Source organism: Bufo bufo, chromosome 3 (assembly GCF_905171765.1).
Source record: "Bufo bufo chromosome 3, aBufBuf1.1, whole genome shotgun sequence".
NCBI lineage: Eukaryota > Metazoa > Chordata > Amphibia > Anura > Bufonidae > Bufo > Bufo bufo.
The window spans coordinates 601466802-601487237 of NC_053391.1; the positions used below are offsets into that span (position 1 = coordinate 601466802).

Sequence of the window (20436 nt, forward strand, 5' to 3'; positions counted from 1 at the left end):
AGATATTACTCCTATTGGATCCTGAAATCCATAACTTAGGATCTCACAAAGTAGTTCTGTAAGCCTCGCTGTAGATCACCTTCATAACATCCAGTTACAGGGGCTGTTCTAAATAGGACTGTCCAGTATGATCTCAGGGGCTTCTCTCTATTTGAGAACCAACTGTGGTCTGTGGATTGACTGGGACGTAAGGGTATGTTTCCCCCATCTCAGCTGATTCTCTACGTTTCTCCAAAGCTGCTGCCAGGTCCTCTTAAAGGGGTTATGACATGATTGATATAAAAAATTTTTTTTAAAGCAAATATCATATAGTACATGACAGTGCCTTTCTAACAAAGCTAGAACCAGTCCTGTACCTCACATGGATCCGGAGATCTCCCCATTCACTGCACCAGTTGCTCTGCTAGATTATCTTCAGCCTGGCAGCTCAGGGGGCATGTCCTTTCTGCTGCAGCTCTCTCCCTGTAACAGCCACAGCTTTTAACAGACCATATGGCTGGTGACAGTTGACAAGATTTAAACTGAGTATGCTCGACCAGCTCAGTGAGACGGACATAAAATAAGGAAAAGAACAAACAGCAGGTGGCGCTATACAGATACATTTTATTGAATAGCTCACTGGGTATAGTACATTTTTTAAAACCTGCTGCAATTACAAAAGTATTCAGATCCAGGTGCTGGTTTAAAAAATGTAGAATATGTTTTGTGATACAACCCCTTTTAATTTTAGCTATTGGAGGAGGTCAATATACCCTAACAGGCTCATTACACCCACACAGGGCACTATCAAAATAATGAGAAAAGGTAGATTCCCCCCTCCCCCCCTAATTCAGCATAGCCTTATGTGTCCCACATAAAAAAAAAAAATAATATTTAGGTAAACTAAGAAATAAAAATCCCCTTTAGAACACAACATGTAAAAAACGATCAAGGCCCAAAACACTGATGGGCATCTAGAAATATTAGTTCTACATATATAGGGATTTCAGCTCTGAGGGGAAGAAAGTTTAGTTGTACCATTGTCTGTATCAGGAAATATTCTCTGTGATGGGAAAAGCTTTCATTCACCGCAGAAAAGCTCGGAAGGCTCATGCCAGAAGGGCTCAAATTATTCATTTGGGTGAATAAGTAACTTGCCAAATTACAGCTTGGCCCCGGAGTGTGGATGTAAATCATTTGGCTTAAAGTGAAACATCCTCCAGTTCCCATAATTGTTAGAATCCTAAACATTTGTTTTATGCCCTTCAGAAATACAGTATTCAGCTTCATCACATCCTCTAGTCTAGATCAGTGATGGCGAACCTTTTAGAGACAGAGCGCCCAAACTGCAACCCAAAACCCACTTATTTATTGCAAAGTGCCAACACGGCAATTTAACCTGAATACCAATATAGTATATCTCCCATGTACTTTATCATTTAGCTATAATAGCCTGCATTCACTGCGCGCCCTGTGCTGATGAATGGCAGGAAAAGTCTAAGGGATATTGGTACACCATAGACTTTTTCCAAAGTGCGGGTGCCCACAGAGAGGGCTCCGAGTACCGCCTCTGGCACCAGTGCCATAGGTTTGCCACCACTGCTCTAGATGCAAGAGATGCATAAAATCACAAGGCCAAGGATGAATGAATAGTTGAGGTGAATGGTGTTTATAACGAAGTCACTTTCCGAAACTTTAGCTGTAATTTACTATTGTTAATTCACAGCTATTAGCCTTACAGGGAGTTTGTCAGCAGTTTTGACCCTGTAAAACTGCTGACCACACTATATAGGTGATGTCGAGAGCCATGTAAACATACCTCAGGTGATGGTTCTTTCAACTTTTAATCCCCCCAGCAATAGGGGTCACAAGTGCCAAGGAAGCGGTCCCTTCATATGCAGTGTCCTGGACTCCATGCCCGGAGTACAGCTCTAGCGACCAATCAGAAGACACACAGCAGAGGGGAGGAGCTGAAGATCCACCATGACTGTCAATTGAGGTATGATTCCACTGCTCTCCCATCATCTACATACTGCTGTCAACAGTTTTGAGGCATCAGAACTGCTGACAGACTCCCTTTAAAGGGCATCTGTCAGCAGATTTGTACCTATGCATCTGGCTGACCTGTTACATGTGCGCTTGGCAGCTGAAGGGATCTGTGTTGGTCCCATGTTCATATGTGTCCGCATTGCTGAGAAAATGAGCCTCTAGGTGCAACTGGGACGTTGCTATTACACCTAGAGGATCTGCTACGTCCTCTGCACTTTGATTGACAGAGCCAGGCATGATCACATTTTCACTAACTGGCCCTATCAATCAACGTGCACAGGGCGCTGCACTGGCAGAGGGAGCTGAGCTTCTAGGTGTAATGCCAACGCCCCCGTTGCTCCTAGAGGCTCATTTACATATATTAAAACACCATTTTATTCAGCAATGCGGGCACATATGAACATGGGACCAACACAGATGTCTTCAGCTGCCAAGCGCACATGTAACAGGTCAGCCAGTGTCATAGGTACAAATCTGATGACAGATGCCCTTTAAGATGTACTGTATACACTGATGGCTCTGCAAATCACAAATAACGCAAATAGATTTTTTAAAGATGTTCCTTAGAGTACACTATATTAAAAAAAGGTTTTCCCATCTGGGACATTAATGGCATATTGTTAGGATATGTCATCAATGTTAGATAAGTGTGGGTCCAACCTCTGGGACCCACTCCTATCTAGAAGATGGGGGCCCCAAAGTGAAGGAGAGCAGGCTGTGCATGCAAAAATAGACAAGCGAGTGCTATTTTCAGAAGTCCCATAGAAGTGAATGGAGATCCCACCGCTGGTGCCGCCACCTCTCCATTCACCGTTACGGGACTGCTAGAAATAACCAAGCCAGAGCTCAGCTATCTTTGGTGTGGACAGAGCAGTGAACGGAGGGTGGCCATGTAGACTAACAAGTATGGCATACAAGCAGGCCATCATGTGGCTATCCATACCTCAGAGGAAATAAAACATACAACAAAGACAAACAGGAGGAAGAGCATGGAGGATTCAGGATTCTTTTCACGGGAACAGTAGAAGGAGCAACCCATAGCAGAATAAAGGGATTGCCCGAGATAATTCAAAATCCCAGAGAAGCCCGAAAATAGCTTAAAAATACAAAACATGTTATGCTCATCCCTTTCTCCAACGCCATTGTATGTGGCGCTGGTCTGGGTCTCCTGCCAGTTTGTTTCCAAAGTGCCTGGATACAGCACATGACCGCTGCAGCCACTCACTGTTCTCAGCAGTCTACTGAATGGTGTTTAGGGAGCATTATGAATGTTATTATTACGCCATCATAAATAGTGTTTTATTTAGCATGAAAGAGGCCATCTTACCTGGAGGGGGTTCTTAGTACTGATAGCTAGGACATGATATTTGAAATAACACAGCTCACAGCTCCAGGATCCCCGCTCACTAATCCATCGTATTAGGCAAGGCTGATGTGTGCAGCGCACAGACCCGTCACAGCGGCATGGACTCAGCAGTTCTCCCTGAAAAACAGAATAAGAAAACATTATGAAAAAATGCCTACTCTTGTCAACCATTTTACTTGTTATTTTTCTTCCTTTTATTCCTATGACCTCAGTCAGTATCAATATGTGCCATATTTTAGGTTTGCATTGTGGAAAACTCTTAAAATGATCTATCTATCTAATATCTATCTATCTATCTAATATCTATCTATCCAATATCTATCTAATATCTATCTATCTATCTATCTATCTATCTATCTATCTATCTATCTATCTATCTATCTATCTATCTATCTAATATCTATCTAATATCTATCTATCTATCTCATATCTATCTAATATCTATATCTAATCTATCTATAATCTATCTATCTATCAATATCTCCTATCTATCGATCTATCTATTGTAAGCAGCCAAGGGTTGAGGTTATTGATGGTAAGTATGTGTCACGGAGGTTGCTGCTCTCAGTGATGTACATCCTGTAGGTAAATGGTAACCAGTGATGTTAGATCGCTGAGTTTGTGGTAGCTGGAGAGCATTCATCTCCACAGTGTTCCAGAGAAGGAAAGAGACAAGACTCTGCACAAAGGTGACTCCTGTATTTCTGCCTGTTTATAATTGAACTGTTATATGACACATGACGGCTGAAGATCAGTGCTTTATGTGACTGAACTTTGATGGGCTGAAGCCAAGTCATCCTGTTGGAACAATTTTTGTTGCTGTTTTTTCCAATAAAACCCTTATGTTGCATCCAATCCTGCCAACCGCCTACCATTTGTAAAGCTAACTCCCACACTATCTATCTAATATCTATCTGTCTATCGTATCTATCGTGCATACTGGTAAGTTCATAGCACACAATGTAACATTTAAGGCCTCTTTCACACTTGCGTTGTCCGGATCCGTCGTGTACTCCATTTGCCGGAGGTGCCCGCCGGATCCGTAACACCGCAAGTGAACTGAAAGCATTTGAAGACGGATCCGTCTTCAAAATGCGTTCAGTGTTACTATGGCACCCAGGACGCTATTAAAGTCCTGGTTGCCATAGTAGTAGTGGGGAGCGGGGGAGCAGTATACTTACAGTCCGTGCGGCTCCCGGGGCGCTCCAGAATGACGTCAGAGCGCCCCATGCGCATGGATGACGTGATCCATGTGATCACGTCATCCATGAGCGTGGGGCGCCCTGACGTCACTCTGAAGCGCCCCGGGAGCCGCACGGACGGTAAGTATACTGCTCCCCCGCTCCCCACTACACTTTACCATGGCAAACAGGACTTTAGCGTCCTGGCAGCCATGGTAACCATTCAGAAAAAGCTAAACGTCGGATCCGGCAATGCGCCAAAACGACGTTTAGCTTAAGGCCGGATCCGGATTAATGCCTTTCAATGGGCATTAATTCCGGATCCGGCCTTGCGGCAAGTGTTCAGGATTTTTGACCGGAGCAAAAAGCGCAGCATGCTGCGGTATTTTCTCCGGCCAAAAAACGTTCCGGTCCTGAACTGAAGACATCCTGATGCATCCTGAACGGATTTCTCTCCATTCAGAATGCATGGGGATAATCCTGATCAGGATTCTTCCGGCATAGAGCCCCGACGACGGAACTCTATGCCGGAACACAAGAACGCAATGTGTGAAAGAGCCCTAATAAAGGAAGTATCCATACTCCAGTATACAAATGGTTCCTGTTCACATGGCAGCCTCTCCATGTGGCAGGGGTTTTCCATGTGTCAATGGGTTGTGTTTGGTACTGCAGCTCAGCTGAATTTAAAGAGGCATTTCAGTTTCATGAAATCTATGACCTATCATCAGGATAGGTCATTAGTAGAGATTGAGCGAATTTTTCCAAAATTCGATTCGCCGAATTTGTTATTCGATCAGAATATATTTGCGGCGAATTTCATTAAAAAATGGCTATTTCCTGGCTGCAGAAAGCCTTTATAGTGGTGTAGAACAATGTGCCTTGCAGTAACACGCATAGGGAGTCTGCTGTGGTAGTGAAACAATACTGTGAGTCCGTATGACATGCAGATGACAGGCGTCGCTCCTAGAATCACTGCACACTTCACTTATTAGGGCAGTTACGGGGCCAAAACTGACCATATAACTCAAGTATGAACTCAGCCTTACAGGTCGATGTTAGCGCCAAGAAGAAGCGCACTCCTTTTACACCGTCGTCAGCTGATTCAACAAACAGTTGCAAGAAAAAGTATGTGAACCCTTTGGAATGATATGGATTTCTGCACAAATTGGTCATAAAATGTGATCTGATCTTCATCTAAGTCACAACAATAGACAATCACAGTCTGCTTAAACTAATAACACCCAAAGAATTAAATGCTACCATGTTTTTATTGAACACACCAAGTAAACATTCACAGTGCAGGTGGAAAAAGTATGTGAACCCCTAGACTAATGACATCTCCAAGAGCTAATTGGAGTGAGGTGTCAGCCAACTGGAGTCCAATCAATGAGGTGAGATTGGAGGTGTTGGTTACAGCTGCCCTGCCCTATAAAAAAAACACACACCAGTTCTGGGTTTGCTTTTCACAAGAAGCATTGCCTGATGTGAATGATGCCTCGCACAAAAGAGCTCTCAGAAGACCTACGATTAAGAATTGTTGACTTGCATAAAGCTGGAAAGGGTTATAAAAGTATCTCCAAAAGCCTTGCTGTTCATCAGTCCATGGTTAGACAAATTGTCTATAAATGGAGAAAGTTCAGCACTGCTGCTACTCTCCCTAGGAGTGGCCGTCCTGTAAAGATGACTGCAAGAGCACAGCTCAGACTGCTCAATGAGGTGAAGAAGAATCCTTAAGTGTCAGCTAAAGACTTACAAATGTCTCTGGCATATGCTAACATCCCTGTTAGCGAATCTACGATACGTAAAACACTAAACAAGAATGGATTTCATGGGAGGATACCACAGAGGAAGCCACTGCTGTCCAAAAAAAACATTGCTGCACGTTTACAGTTTGCACAAGAGCACCTGGATGTTCCACAGCAGTACTGGCAACATATTATGTGGACCAATGAAACCAAAGTTGAGTTGTTTGGAAGAAACACACAACACTATGTGTGGAGAAAAAGAGGCACAGCACACCAACATCAAAACCTCATCCCAACTGTGAAGTATGGTGGTGGGGGCATCATGGTTTGTGGCTGCTTTGCTGCGTCACGGCCTGGACGGATTGCTATCATCGAAGGAAAAATAAATTCCTAAGTTTATCAAGACATTTTGCAGGAGAACTTAAAGGGACACTGACAGGCCAAAACAGCATATATAGTTAGATATATGACATTACAGGTCTTATACAGTCTTTTAAAAGCATATAAGTATCCCCCCTGTCCACCTTATACAGAGCGAAATATAAAGTTTTATAACCTGCTTCTGCGGTCAGCAATCTGCCCAAGGGGCGGCGTTTCATGTGAAAATGCGCCCAGCCAGCCTTCCCAACTGCCGTTTGAAGCCCCGCCCAGCTCATTAATATTCACTTCGCTGGGCGGCGGCTAGAACTCTCCCCAGTCCCGATCCTGCGCCTGCGCAATTCAATCCTCCGGGCATCGTTCATGCCCAATCTTCTGCGCCTGTGCCCCGCCGTGCCGTTAGATCGCGCCTGCGTACACACACCAGCCTGCGTCTTCGAGGCAGCTGCAGCCTCAGCCATGCACTGTTCAGAGCAGCGCTTCAGAGCGCTGCTCACTCACATCGTCTAAGGAGTTAATTATAGTGCGTCCGACCTCCAAATCTTCACTCCGCCCTCATTTTCTGTGTGTACACAGTGCAGACAAAGAGAGGCAGAGGAAGATTGGGCATGAACGATGCCCGGAGGATTGAATTGCGCAGGCGCAGGATCGGGACTGGAGAGAGTTCTAGCCGCCGCCCAGCGAAGTGAATATTAATGAGCTGGGCGGGGCTTCAAACGGCCGTTGGGAAGGCTGGCTGGGCGCATTTTCACATGAAACGCCGCCCCTTGGGCAGATTGCTGACCGCAGAAGCAGGTTATAAAACTTTATATTTCGCTCTTTATAAGGTGGACAGGGGGGATACTTATATGCTTTTAAAAGACTGTATAAGACCTGTAATGTGATATATCTAACTATATATGCTGTTTTGGCCTGTCAGTGTCCCTTTAAGGCCATCTGTCCACCATCTGATGCTCAACAGAAGATGGGTGTTGCAACAGGACAACGACCCAAAGCATAGAAGTAAATCAACAACAGAATGGCTTAAACAGAAGAAAATACGCCTTCTGGAGTGGCCCAGTCAGGGTCCTGACCTCAACCCGATTGAGATGCTGTGGCATGACCTCAAGAAAGCGATTCACACCAGACATCCCAAGAATATTGCTGAACTTAAACAGTTCTGTAAAGAGGAATGGTCAAGAATTACTCCTGACCATTGTGCACGTTTGATCTGCAACTACAGGAAACGTTTGGTTGAAGTTATTGCTGCCAAAGGAGGTTCAACCAGTTATTAAATCCAAGAGTTCACATACTTTTTCCACCTGCACTGTGAATGTTTACATGGTGTGTTCAATAAAAACATGGTAACATTTAATTCTTTGTGTGTTATTAGTTTAAGCAGACTGCTATTGTCTATTGTTGTGACTTAGATGAAGATCAGATCACATTTTATGACCAATTTGTGCAGAAATCCATATCATTCCAAAGGGTTCACATACTTTTTCTTGCAACTGTAGATGTCTACAGAACCTGTTCTATTAAACGCTTATACAAGTAGAGCCCCCCCCCCTTCCCGACAGAGTGGAGAGGGTGTCAGCAGTAAGTCTGTGTTGACGTCACTGATTATTTTGCCCTTCCTCTGATCCGTCAGAACAATAACCCACAAAAAACGGATCCTGTCTGTTGCACATCCGCCTTCACTCAGTCAGCATTTGGTCAGTAATCCATCAGTATTGCTAATGGAAAAAAAATATAGGAGTGGATCTAAAACAGAGATGACACGTGAATGGAATATTTACATGTCTGCTGTGTTTTGTACCCACTCCTGCTTTTAGCTACCAAATCATAAGCCAATTCTGATTGGACCATACAGGCCTTACAGCTGGCTACACAGACAGGATCCGTTGTGCGTCTCATTTTTCCTTACTTCTGACAGATCAGAAGAAGGGTCAAATAAATGATGATGTCAGCCAAGCTAAATAGTGGCCCAGTCATGAAGTGGGGAGGGTGGGAATAGCATGAGAAGTCTCCAGAGTGGCCCTATGACATTGTGGTGAGGTGGAAGCAGCATGAGGAGACCACAGAGTGGCCCAATGACAGAGTCTGGAGGTGGTGGCAGCATCAGGAAGCCACAGAGTGGCAAGATGACATAGTGTGGAGATGGCGGCAGCATCAGGAGACCACAGAGTGGGAAGGTGACATAGTGTGGAGGTGGCGGCAACATCAAAAGGCCACAGAGTGGCAAGGTGACATTATGTGGATGTAGCAGCAGCAGCATGAGGGGGCCACAGAGTGGCAAGGTGACATAGTGTGGAGGTAGCAGCAGCATCTGGAAGACCACAGAGTGACCAAGTGACGGCAGAATCCAAGATTGATGAGGCTATTTATAGGGCTGTGACATCACAGGGCTGGCTGGCTGCTGATTGGCTGCATGCATGGCATTATGGGTGATCCCGCCTTCTCAGAGTTCCTTGCTCCATGTCCTCACACATGTAGCAGCCATTTTAGGATAAAATGCAATCCGTTACCACAAAGCGTCAGGAAATTCGGCTTCGGTGCGAATTGAATTTTTCCTGAAATTCGGATCGAATTCCACTTCGTCAGCTTCGATTCGCTCATCTATAGTCATAAGTTTCAGATTGGTGGAGGTTCAACTCCTGACACCCCTGCTAATCAGCTCTTTAAAGAGGCTGCGGTACTCCAGTGAGCGCTGCAGCCTTCTTGCAGCTTACCAAGCACAGCATCGTCCATTGAATAGTGGCTGTGCTTGGTATTGCAGCTCAGACTCATTCACTTAAATCGGACTAAACTGCACCTAGGCCACACGAGCGATGAATGTGGCATTACTGACCTAAGAAGAGGCGCCAAAACCTCTTTAAACAGTTGATTGGCAGGGGAGCTGTGAGTTGGACACCCACCGAACAAATACTCATGACCTAGCCAGTGATTGGCAAACTGCGGCTCTCCAGATAAAACTACAAATCCCATCATGCCCTGCTGATAGCTGTAGGTAGACTGGGCATACTGGGAGTTTTAGTTTTACAACAGCTGGAGAGACGCAGTTTGCCCATCCCTCCTATCCTAAGGATAGGTCATTAGATTTAGACACTTCAGACAACCGCTTTAACTCTTCCTGATATCTGAAAAGTGACCATGTTAAACTGCTGCGGCAGAGCAGTGTAATTACAACTGTTTGTCCTATTCAAGTGAATAGGAAGCAGTGCAGACCCATTAAACAGCTACAGGTAGACCCCAACAATCTGACATCAATGACCTATGCTGAGGAGACGTCATCAATATCACAAAACCAGAATACCCCTTTAAGTGAGTGGGGCTGAACTGCTATACCAAAAATCAGACTGTGCACAAAAAAGTAGACATGTCTTGGAATTTCAAACAACCTCTGTGAATGATAATGGGGTAGGCGAACCAAAGTGTAGTTATGGTGAACAATGAGTCCCCTCAGATGAATACATTAACACTTTAATATTAGGTTGCCCACCCTAGAAAAAGCCTCCATGGAAAACTTGATTAGAACATAGTGGTTGTAATTACATTTAGCAATTTCAACACACAGGGAGCGGGGGAGGGATGTTTGGTTTATGAACTTACAATGCCAGTTTTCTGGCATACAAAAGGAGACATTTTTGGCACATTTTTGTGCCAAAAATTGTGGTTTTTAAGTTTTTCCACTTTTTTTTTTTGCCTTTTTCCATAAGTGGGCAGGAAGTTGGTAGGATAATATAGACCATAGGCAGGATCTCCGCAGTCTCTTAACAACATTTGCGCCCAAAAATTGGCACACATTAGATCAGAAATCTCCCTAGCTAGCACACATTTCTTTTTTGGGGGCACAGACCTCCCAACGATGTGCCAGGATTATTAACTCTTAAGAGAGTTTCCTAAGATTCTTTACTGATGACCTATCTTCTGGAAAGGTCATCAGTATCTGATCAAGGGGGTCCGACACCCGGGACCCTCCAATCAGCTGTTTGAGACAGTAGCCATCTCTCAGCTTACCAAGCACAGCGCCGTACACTTTATAGTGGCTGTGCTTGGTATTGCATCTCAGTCCCATTCACTTCAAAGGGGCTGAGCTGTGCCTACGCCATGTGACCTATAAATGTGACGTCACTGGACTAGGAAAAGCTGGAGAAGGTGGCAACACTACTGCAAGTGTCACTGCTTTCTCAAACAGCTGACCGACAGGGTCCCGGGTGTCGGACTCCCGATCAGATACTGATGACCAATCCAGAGAATAGGTCATCCATAAAAAAATCTTGGAAAACCCCTTTAATAAATCTAGTGCATTGTATGACAGTCTTAATACATTCCCTCTATGGTTCAGTCAATTAACCCCTTAAGGACCCAGGACGAGAATGCTCGTCCTAAATCGCCGGCACCTAGCGCTAGGCACCTAGCGCCGGCACCTTCTCGTCCTGCAGTCGTTCCTCCCCCCCGCGTGCGGTGCCGCAATCAGCGGCAGAGATCCGGCTGTTACTGACAGCCGGATCCCTGCTGCTTCCACCAGCATCGGCGATAACGGCGATGCCGGTGGATTAACCCCTCATATGCCGCGGTCAGCGCTGACCGTGGCATATGGGAGGTTTGCGCTCTGTGGCGGGGACTTGATGGTTGCCATGGCAGCCCCAAGCAATTCCAAGGCTTGGGGCCTGGCATGTACCGAAGCCTAAGAGGCCCAGCCCCCAGGCTGGGTCTCGCAGGCAACTGTTAGCGTCTTACAGTGTAAGACACTAACAGTTCAATACAGCAGAATACAGATGTATCGTGCTGCATTGAAACAGGGATCAGACCCTGTAATGTTGAAGTCCCAGAGTGGGACAAATAATAAAGTGAAAAAAAAAAAGTTTATAAAATGTAAGTTTTACAAAAAAAATGTAAGTTTCAAGTAAAAAAAAAAAGCGTCCTTTTCCAAATATAAAGTAAAAAAGAATTGTAAAAAATAGGGAAAAGACATATAGACATATTAGGTATCGTCGCGTCCGTATCGACCAGCTCTATAAACATATCACATGACCTAACCCCTCAGCTGAACACAATTTATTTGTCACCTTACATCACAAAAAGTACAACAGCAAGCGATCAAAAAGGCGTACGCCCACCAAAATAGTACCAATCTAACCGTCACCTCATCCCGCAAAAAATTAGCCCCTACCTGAGACAATCTCCCCAAAAATAAAAAAACTATGGCTCAGAATATAGAGACACTAAAACATAATTTTTTTTTTGTTTTAAAAAAGCTGTTATTGTGTGAAACTTGCATAAATAAAAAAAAGTATACATATTAGGTATCGCCGCGTCCATATCGACCGGCTCTATAAAAATATCACATGACCTAACCCCTCAGATGAACACCGTAAAAAATTTAAAATAAAAACTGTGCTAAATAAACAATTTTTTGGCACCTTACATCACAAAAAGTGTAATAGCAAGGGATCAAAAAGTCATATGCACCCCAAAATAGTGCCAATCAAACCGTCATCTCATCCCGCAAAAATCATACCCTACCCAAGATAATCAGCCAAAAACTGGAAAAACTATGGCTCTTAGACTATGAAAACACTAAAACATTATTTTTTTTGTTTCAAAAATGAAATCATTGTGTAAAACTTGCATAAATAAAAAAAAGTATACATATTAGGTATCGCCAAAACAGCTATTTCTTGTTACCTTGCCTCACAAAAAGTGTAATATAGAGCAACCAAAAATCATATGTACTCTAAACTAGTACCAACAAAACTTCCACCCTATCCCGTAGTTTCTAAAATGGGGTAACTTTTTTGGAGTTTCTACTCTAGGGGTGCATCAGGGGGGCTTCAAATGGGACATGGTGTCAAAAAAAACAGTCCAGCAAAATCTGCCTTCCAAAAACCGTATGGCATTCCTTTCCTTCTGCTCCCTGCCGTGTGCCCGTAAAGCAGTTTACGACCACATATGGGGTGTTTCTGTAAACTACATAATCAGGGTCATAAATATTGAGTTTTGTTTGGCTGTTAACCCTTGCTTTGTAACTGGAAAAAAAATATTAAAATGGAAAATCTGCCAAAAAAGTGAAATTTTGAAATTGTATCTCTATTTTCCATTAATTCTTGTGGAACACCTAAAGGGTTAACGACGTTTGTAAAATCAGTTTTGAATACCTTGAGGGGTGTAGTTTCTAGAATGGGGTCATTTTTGGGTGGTTTCTATTATGTAAGCTTCACAAAGTGACTTCAGACCTGAACTGGTCTTTAAAAAGTTGGTTTTTGAAAATGTCTGAGAAATTTCAAGATTTACTTCTAAACTTCTAAGCCATGTAACGTCCCCCAAAAATAAAATGTCATTCCCAAAATGATCCTAACATGAAGTAGACATATGGGAAATGTAAAGTAATAACAATTTTTGTAGGTATTAATATGTATTATAGAAGTAGAGAAATTGAAACTTGGAAATTTGCTAATTTTTCCCAATTTTTGGCAAATTTGGTATTTTTTTATAACTAAAAATTTTTTTTTATTCCATTTTATCAGTGTCATGAAGTACAATATGTGACGAAAAAACTATCTCAGAATGGCCTGGATAAGTCAAAGCGTTTTAAAGTTATCACCACATAAAGTGACACTGGTCAGATTTGCAAAAAATTGACTGGTCCTGAAGGTGAAAATGAGCCCGGTCCTTAAGGGGTTAAAGAGTAGAAAAATGTGTCTGCTTTCTTCCAGAAACAGGACTACGCTTGACCAAGGGTTGTCTTAATTGTTCCTCAGCAACAATAAAGTGATGGAGGCAAGCTGCAATGTCCTACACAAAACGTAAGAAAGTCATCTTTAACCAGGATATGTGGTCAATTGGATTGTTTCTAATAATCATCTCCAAGCAATCCAAAGTAGAGGGCATCCTGTTTGAGATGACCACCCAATATTGCACTGGAAACTGATCATCTGGGGCGGGGACCTTCTCAAAGAAGATGGCCGGTATGCTTACTATAGGTGGAACTGAAAATCTGTCACAGGAAATCTGGTCTGGGTAAGGGAGTGGTCTTCTCAAACAGACGGCCCTTTAGAGAGGTTTTGCTGCCTTTGGATCATAGTATGGATGAAATGATCTCTCTGATTATTATTCATCGGAGTTCTTCTCAGACAAAATGGAAAAACCACGGGAGAGGATCCAAGAATGAGATCATGTCTATTTGAGGGTCATTTGTAGGTAGATTCTATGCCAAGTAAGATATTCCTTTATCTGTATTCGACTGGTGTATCCACTGACTGAAATAAGATGTGCTAGTCAAACATGGACGCCAATAGGAAATGTCATTTACAGCGGCACCTTGCTGTCTTCATACATTCTCTTGCCATTCATCTTAAGCCATTTCTTCGATGCCACGGCAAGACTATTTCCGTCACATCAAAGGCGTCTACCAGCCCCTGGGTCACCAACAATCTGGAGGATTTTTTAAGGTTTTATGTTCCCTTCATCCAAAGCAGGTATGCTTGAGGGAAAAATAAAGACAGGACTTCATTGTTATCTCGGTGGTGACCCATGGTTTAGTTGATGTCTGTACAACATACATAAAAAAATAAACGTGCGGCAAAAGAATTCAAAGGCAGAGAGGCTCTTAAATGCTGTCAATGGCGGCTGATAGTAAAAGTGCACAATAACCTCCCGTCGGCTGCCCACCTGTATTTTCCTTCGGCAGCGACAGCCAGACAACAAGCTGCTAACAAGGTATTCGGGTAATTGATTTGCTACCGCTCAATGGCAAACACAGATCATACACAAATATGTGGAAGGGAAAAACAGGTCCCGCTGGTTCTTATCATGCCGGCGTATGGGCTTCCTGCGCTGTCCTCGAGAAAAGCAGAAATGTCATACAAAAGTATTAAGCAAACAGGTGCGAGGAATAGGTATAACATATATACATAAAACGTAGCGGGGGCAGTGCCAGCTCTCTAAGGTATGGATTTGGCAGCTTTCCCCATAACAACGCTGATGAATGTTCTTCTCGTCATATAGTAAGCGATCTGGAGAACGCTGCGCACATCACATAAAGCCATCTGGCGGGACCCCCCCCATCTAGGATTCATAGCAGAGCAGTAATGCACAGACCTATGGTAACAACTATTGTCAACTGCCTTTTAATGGGGTTGTCCGGGACTAAAATACAGATCACCTAACCTCAGGATAGGCCATCAATATGTTATTTACGGGGGAACTCCTGCTGATCAGCCGCTTGAAGGGAGGGCATGCTCTGAGGCCTTTTCCTTGGCCTGTCACATGACATTGATCGGTCGTGTGGCCTTTCTGCAGGTAAGTCCCATTCGAGCAAATGGATTAAACTTCTCTGTGGCATATCGTAAGATATCCAATGTGGATGTCCTATAGGATCCGCTCATGTACAGCACTGTGCTTGGTATACAATGAGTCCAAGCACTACAGCTTCACTACCTTTAATCAGCTGATCCTAGGGGGGAGGGCAGGAATCTATCCCCCCCAATCTAATATTGATGACCTATCCTGAAGATAGCTCATGGTGAGTGCTGCAGTCTCTTCCTAGGCCATTGACGTCACATTCACTGGTCACATGGCCTAGGCGCACCTCAGTCCCATTACAGCGAATGAACCTGAGCTGCAATACCAAGCACAGCCACTATACGAAGTACGGCGCTGTGCTTGGTAAGCTGTGAGGAGGCGCTCACCAGAGAATCAGAGCCGCTTCAAACAGCTGATCAGCGGGGATGCCAGGAGTCAGAACCCCACCAATCAGGTATTGATTACCTATCCTGAAGACAGGCCATTAATATCAAAATCCCAGACAGCCCCTTCACAGCCATGATTGATGTAAAACATGAAAATCGGACATCATATAGTACATGACATTACCTTTGTAACAAAGCTAGAACCAGCCCTGTACCTCACATGGATCCAGAGATCTCTCCACTCACTGCTCTAATTGTTCTGCTGGATTCTCTTCAGCCTCACAGCTCAGGGGGGTGTCCTTTCTGCTGCAGCTCTCTCCCTGTAAAGCCTCATTCACACGTCAGTGTTCCACGTACACCTGCTGTACATGTTCTCCACAGACAGCACCCATTCATTTTAGGCTACATGCACACGGCCGTTCCGTTTTTTTCCGGTCCGCAAACTATTTGCGGAACGGAAAGGGTGGCCCATTGTAGACATGCCTATTCTTGTCCGCAAAACGGACAAGAATAGGACAGGCTATATTTTTTTGCAGGGCCACGGAACGGAGCAACGGATGCGGACAACACACGGAGTGCTATCCGCATCTTTTGCGGCCAAATTGAAGTGAATGGGTCCGCACCCGAGCCGCAAAAACGGCGGCTCGGATGCGGACCAAAACAACGGCCGTGTGCATGAGGCCTTAATGTGTGTATTCACACATCAGTTTTTTACCACGGTCCGTGGGTCCATGTTTTTAGCATGGATGCATGCTTTATTTTGTCCGTATTCACGGATCAATCACGCCCTTTATAGTTTATGGGTCCGTGAAAACCACAGATGTCATGCAACACAGATGCTATCCATGTTTCATCCGTATTTCACGGATCATTAGAAAGAAATGTTTTAAAAATTATTTTTCAGCTGTGCAGTGAAACACGGATGACACATGGACAGCAAAAAATGGACACACGGATCCATTATGGAGACATCACTGACCACCTTCTCAAGGATTTAAGCAAGGACACGGACCTGTGACTGAGGCTTAAATGCCACATCTTATAAAAGAATATATGGCTGGTAGAAGCCGAAGATTTAAACTGAGCACGTTCAACCAGCTCAGTGAGACGGACAAAAAACGGAGAAAAGAACAAACAGCAGGTGGCGCTATACAGATACATTTTATTGAATAGCTCACTGGCTATGCTAAATTTTGAATTACATCTAATTACAAAAGTATTCAGATCCAATTGCTGGTTTGAAAAACGTACAATGTACATATAGTGCTGTCATATAGTAACTCGGCATGGTGGCTTCATAGTACAGCATCTTATGGTTTATGCTACGATTGTTTTCTTATGGATTCAACAAGGACACGTATTATAACCTCCCTAGACTTCTGTAGGTGATAGATTACGGGTCCGCCGAACTGGAATGCTGTACAGAGCTGTATTCTTCCTGTGTGAATTAGGTTTTACTATCTCACTGCAGTATCTAAATGATGGTTATTATAACCTGGAACTGTTTGGAGACGAATGTTTCCCATAGAACTAATACTGTGACAGAAAAGATCTGCACAAAACATCCTGCCTTGTATTCTAAAGTGTTATCCACTTATTTCCAGACAAATAACAGGCCTCATATATCAGAGATGTGTCACGCTCTTATTGTCTTTAGCACCCAGAATGCAGATTTAATAGTCTATTCTGCGCAGGAGAAATAAGGACTGCACTGGGACTGGTTGCTTTGGACAGCTGAGATACTTGAGGCAGTACAATAATGACGCTTAGTTCAGGCTAAGAACATTATATATCCAATCTGCCACTAGCTGCTGGCCTCCGAACCCTATTACCGATCAAACGCAATACATTTGCTACACTCATGACTGGCTTGTAGGCATATCTGTCATATCTCATGCTACCCACATTAAGTGAATGGGTTAGGGTTTTCGAAACTTCAATTCACTTCTATGGAAGTTACCGATACAGTGTAACACAACCATAACTCCATCCACCTCCGGCTGCTGCTTACGACGGGTATTACATTAATTCCGATCATGAATGGCTGACATGGAAATAACCATAAAAATTCACATGATCTTCTATTCGCATTTTCTTTTTACTAAAGTTTTGCTAAGTGTAAGAAAAGCTTCTCAGGCCAGCAGCATACTTTCGTAAATTAAAAGAGGAATGGACTCGCGGGGCAGGGATGTAATATTACCAAAGCATTGGTGCAGCCTCATCTGGAATATGCAGCTCAGTTCTGGGCACCAGTCCATAGGGGGGATGCCCTGGAGCTGGAAAAAGTACAAAGAAGAGCAACTAAACTGATAAGGAGGGTTTAACTTAAGACAAAAGATTAAACAAATTAAATGTATTTAGGCTGGAGAAGAGGTGTCTAAGAGGGGACATGAATAACCTATATAAATATATAAATGGGCCGTAAAAAAAATATGGTAAAAATCTGCATGCAAAATCTCCTCAAAAGTCAAGGGGGCACTGCCTCTGTCTAGAGAACAAAAAATGGCTTCACCATAAGAAATGTAAATCTGTTGGACAGTATAGCTCAGGAGGTGGTCACAACAGGAACAAATGAGGACTTTAAGAAAGGCTAAAGGGCCTTTAAGGCTACTTTCACACTAGCGTTCGGGGCTCTGCTTGTGAGCTCCGTTTGAAGGGGCTCACAAGCGGCCCCGAACGTATCCGTACGGCCCCAATGCATTCTGAGTGGACGCGGATCCGCTCAGAATGCATCAGTCTGGCAGCGTTCAGCCTCCGCTCCGCTCAGCAAGCGGACACCTGAACGCTGCTTGCAGCGTTCGGGTGTCCGCCTGGCCGTGCGGAGGCAAACGGATCCGTCCAGACTTACAATGTAAGTCAATAAGGACGGATCCGTTTGAAGTTGACACAATATGGCTCAATTTTCAAATGGATTCGTCCCCCATTGACTTTCAATGTAAAGTCTGGACGGATCCGTCTGAACAACTTTCACACTTAGAATTTTTTCTAAACTATAATGCAGACGCAGGGCCGGCCTTAGGTGTCCAGGCGCCCTGTGCGAGCTAACCTTGTGGCGCCCCCCCCAAAAAAAAAAAAAAAAAAACACTGCTTGTTGCTTGCATCATGGCATAGGCTGGCTGACTATCCAACCAAGTAGTTACCAGCCCACACACCCCAAAGGCCGGTGTAATGTCATACTTCCCTACTTTGTGAGATTTCCCTACCCTCGTCACTTCCGGTCGCACCGGACATGACGTGAGGAGGTGTGCAGCGCCGCGCAGGCGCACAACGTCAGGTTAGGGAAGTTTCACAGCAGAGTGCGCATGCGCCAGGAGTCTCTCCGGCGGTTAGGGTAGGGAAAAACTATGGGCCAGTGCGCAGGCGCAGTGATCGGATGGATGTTCTCAGCTAAGCACCGGCCGACACTGCGCATGCACCGGGAGCCTCACCAGCGGTTAGGGAAGGGAAAAATTACGTACGGGCCAGTGCTTTTTCCCTACCCTAACTGCTGGTGAGACTCCCAGCGCATGCGCAGTGTCGGCCGGTGTCCTGCTGAGAACATCCATCCGATCACTGCGCCTGCGCACTGGCCCATAATTTTTCCCTACCCTAACCGCCGGCGAGGCTCCCAGCGCATGCGCACTCTGCTGTGAAATTTCCCTAACCCATCGTTGTGCGCAGTGCGCCCCCCCAATATAATAAACATTGGTGGCACAGTGCGCCCCCCAACACCCCAGTATAATAAACATTGGTGGCGCAGTGCGCCCCCCAACACCCCAGTATAATAAACATTGGTGGCGCAGTGCGCCCCCCAACACCCCAGTATAATAAACATTGGTGGCGCAGTGCGCCCCCCCAACACCCCAGTATAATAAACATTGGTGGCGCAGTGCGCCCCGCCAACACCCCAGTATAATAAACATTGGCGCAGTGGGCCCCCCCTTAATATAATAAACATTGGTGGCGCAGTGCGCCCCCCTCAATATAATAAACATTGGTGGCGCAGTGCGCCCCCCCTCAATATAATAAACATTGGTGGCGCAGTGCGCTCCCCCTCAATATAATAAACATTGGTGGCGCAGTGCGCCCCCCCTCAATATAATAAACATTGGTGGCGCAGTGGGCAGTGCCAATGAGGGTTAAAAAATTAAAAAATAATTAACTCACCTCCTCCAATTGATCGTCTTCTGTTCTTTCTTCATGACCTGTCAAAGGACCTGTGGTGACATCACTGTGCTCATCACATGATACATCACATGATCCATCACCATGGTAATGGGTCATGTGATGAGCTCAGTGACGTCACCACAGGTCCTGAAGAAAGACCGGCAGCTACGCGATCAACTGGAGGAGGTGAGTTAATTTTTTTAAATTATTTTTTAACCCTCATTGGCACTTCCCACTGAGCCACCAATGTTTCTTATACTGGGGGGGGCGCACTGTGCCACCAACGTTTCTTATACTAGGGGGGGGCGCACTGAGCCACCAATTATGTTTCTTATACTGGGGTGTTTGGGGGGGGGGGGCGCACTGTTCCACCAACGTTTCTTATACAAATACAGGAGGCGGGTGCCGGAATCAAATAGCCGGCACCCGACCTTTGTGACAGGGAGCTGCGATCAGCGGCAGTTAACCTCTCAGGTACCGCACCTGAAGGGTTAACTCAACTGCAGCTGATCGCAGCTCCCTGTCACAAAGGTCGGGTGCCGGCTATTTGATTCCGGCACCCACCTCCTGTATTTGTATCACAGGTCAGTTTTCTTCATTGGTGGCGCAGTGGCCACAGCCCCTCCCCTCCTCCTCCTGCCTCTTCTTATTGGCAGCGGTGGGGGCAGCAGGCAGGTCAGACAGGGGAGGGGGAGATGGAGGGGGCGCCCCGAGGGAGAACACAAGTACAGCCTCGCCTGCCGGCTGCCGCAGATTACATTGCAAGCTGTCGGCCGCCCAGCGCCCCTGTTACTATGGCGCCCTGTGCGGCCGCACAGCCCGCACACCCCAAAGGCCGGCCCTGTGGATCCGTTCTGAACGGATCCAAACGTCTGCATTATAGGAGAGGATCCGTCTGTGCAGACACCAGACGGATCCTC

The 20436-nt window shown here is 45.0% G+C and overlaps 1 protein-coding gene across 1 annotated transcript in view; it reads right to left on the minus strand.

Annotated features, from left to right (window-relative positions):
• The window catches only part of MARCHF9 (membrane associated ring-CH-type finger 9), a 217396-nt gene that overhangs the window by 47462 nt on the left and 149498 nt on the right, over nt 1-20436 (minus strand). The window contains exon 3 of the mRNA XM_040425941.1: nt 3356-3511. Coding sequence (XP_040281875.1) covers nt 3356-3511 — 156 coding nt within the window. The remainder of the gene's footprint in view (nt 1-3355; nt 3512-20436) is intronic.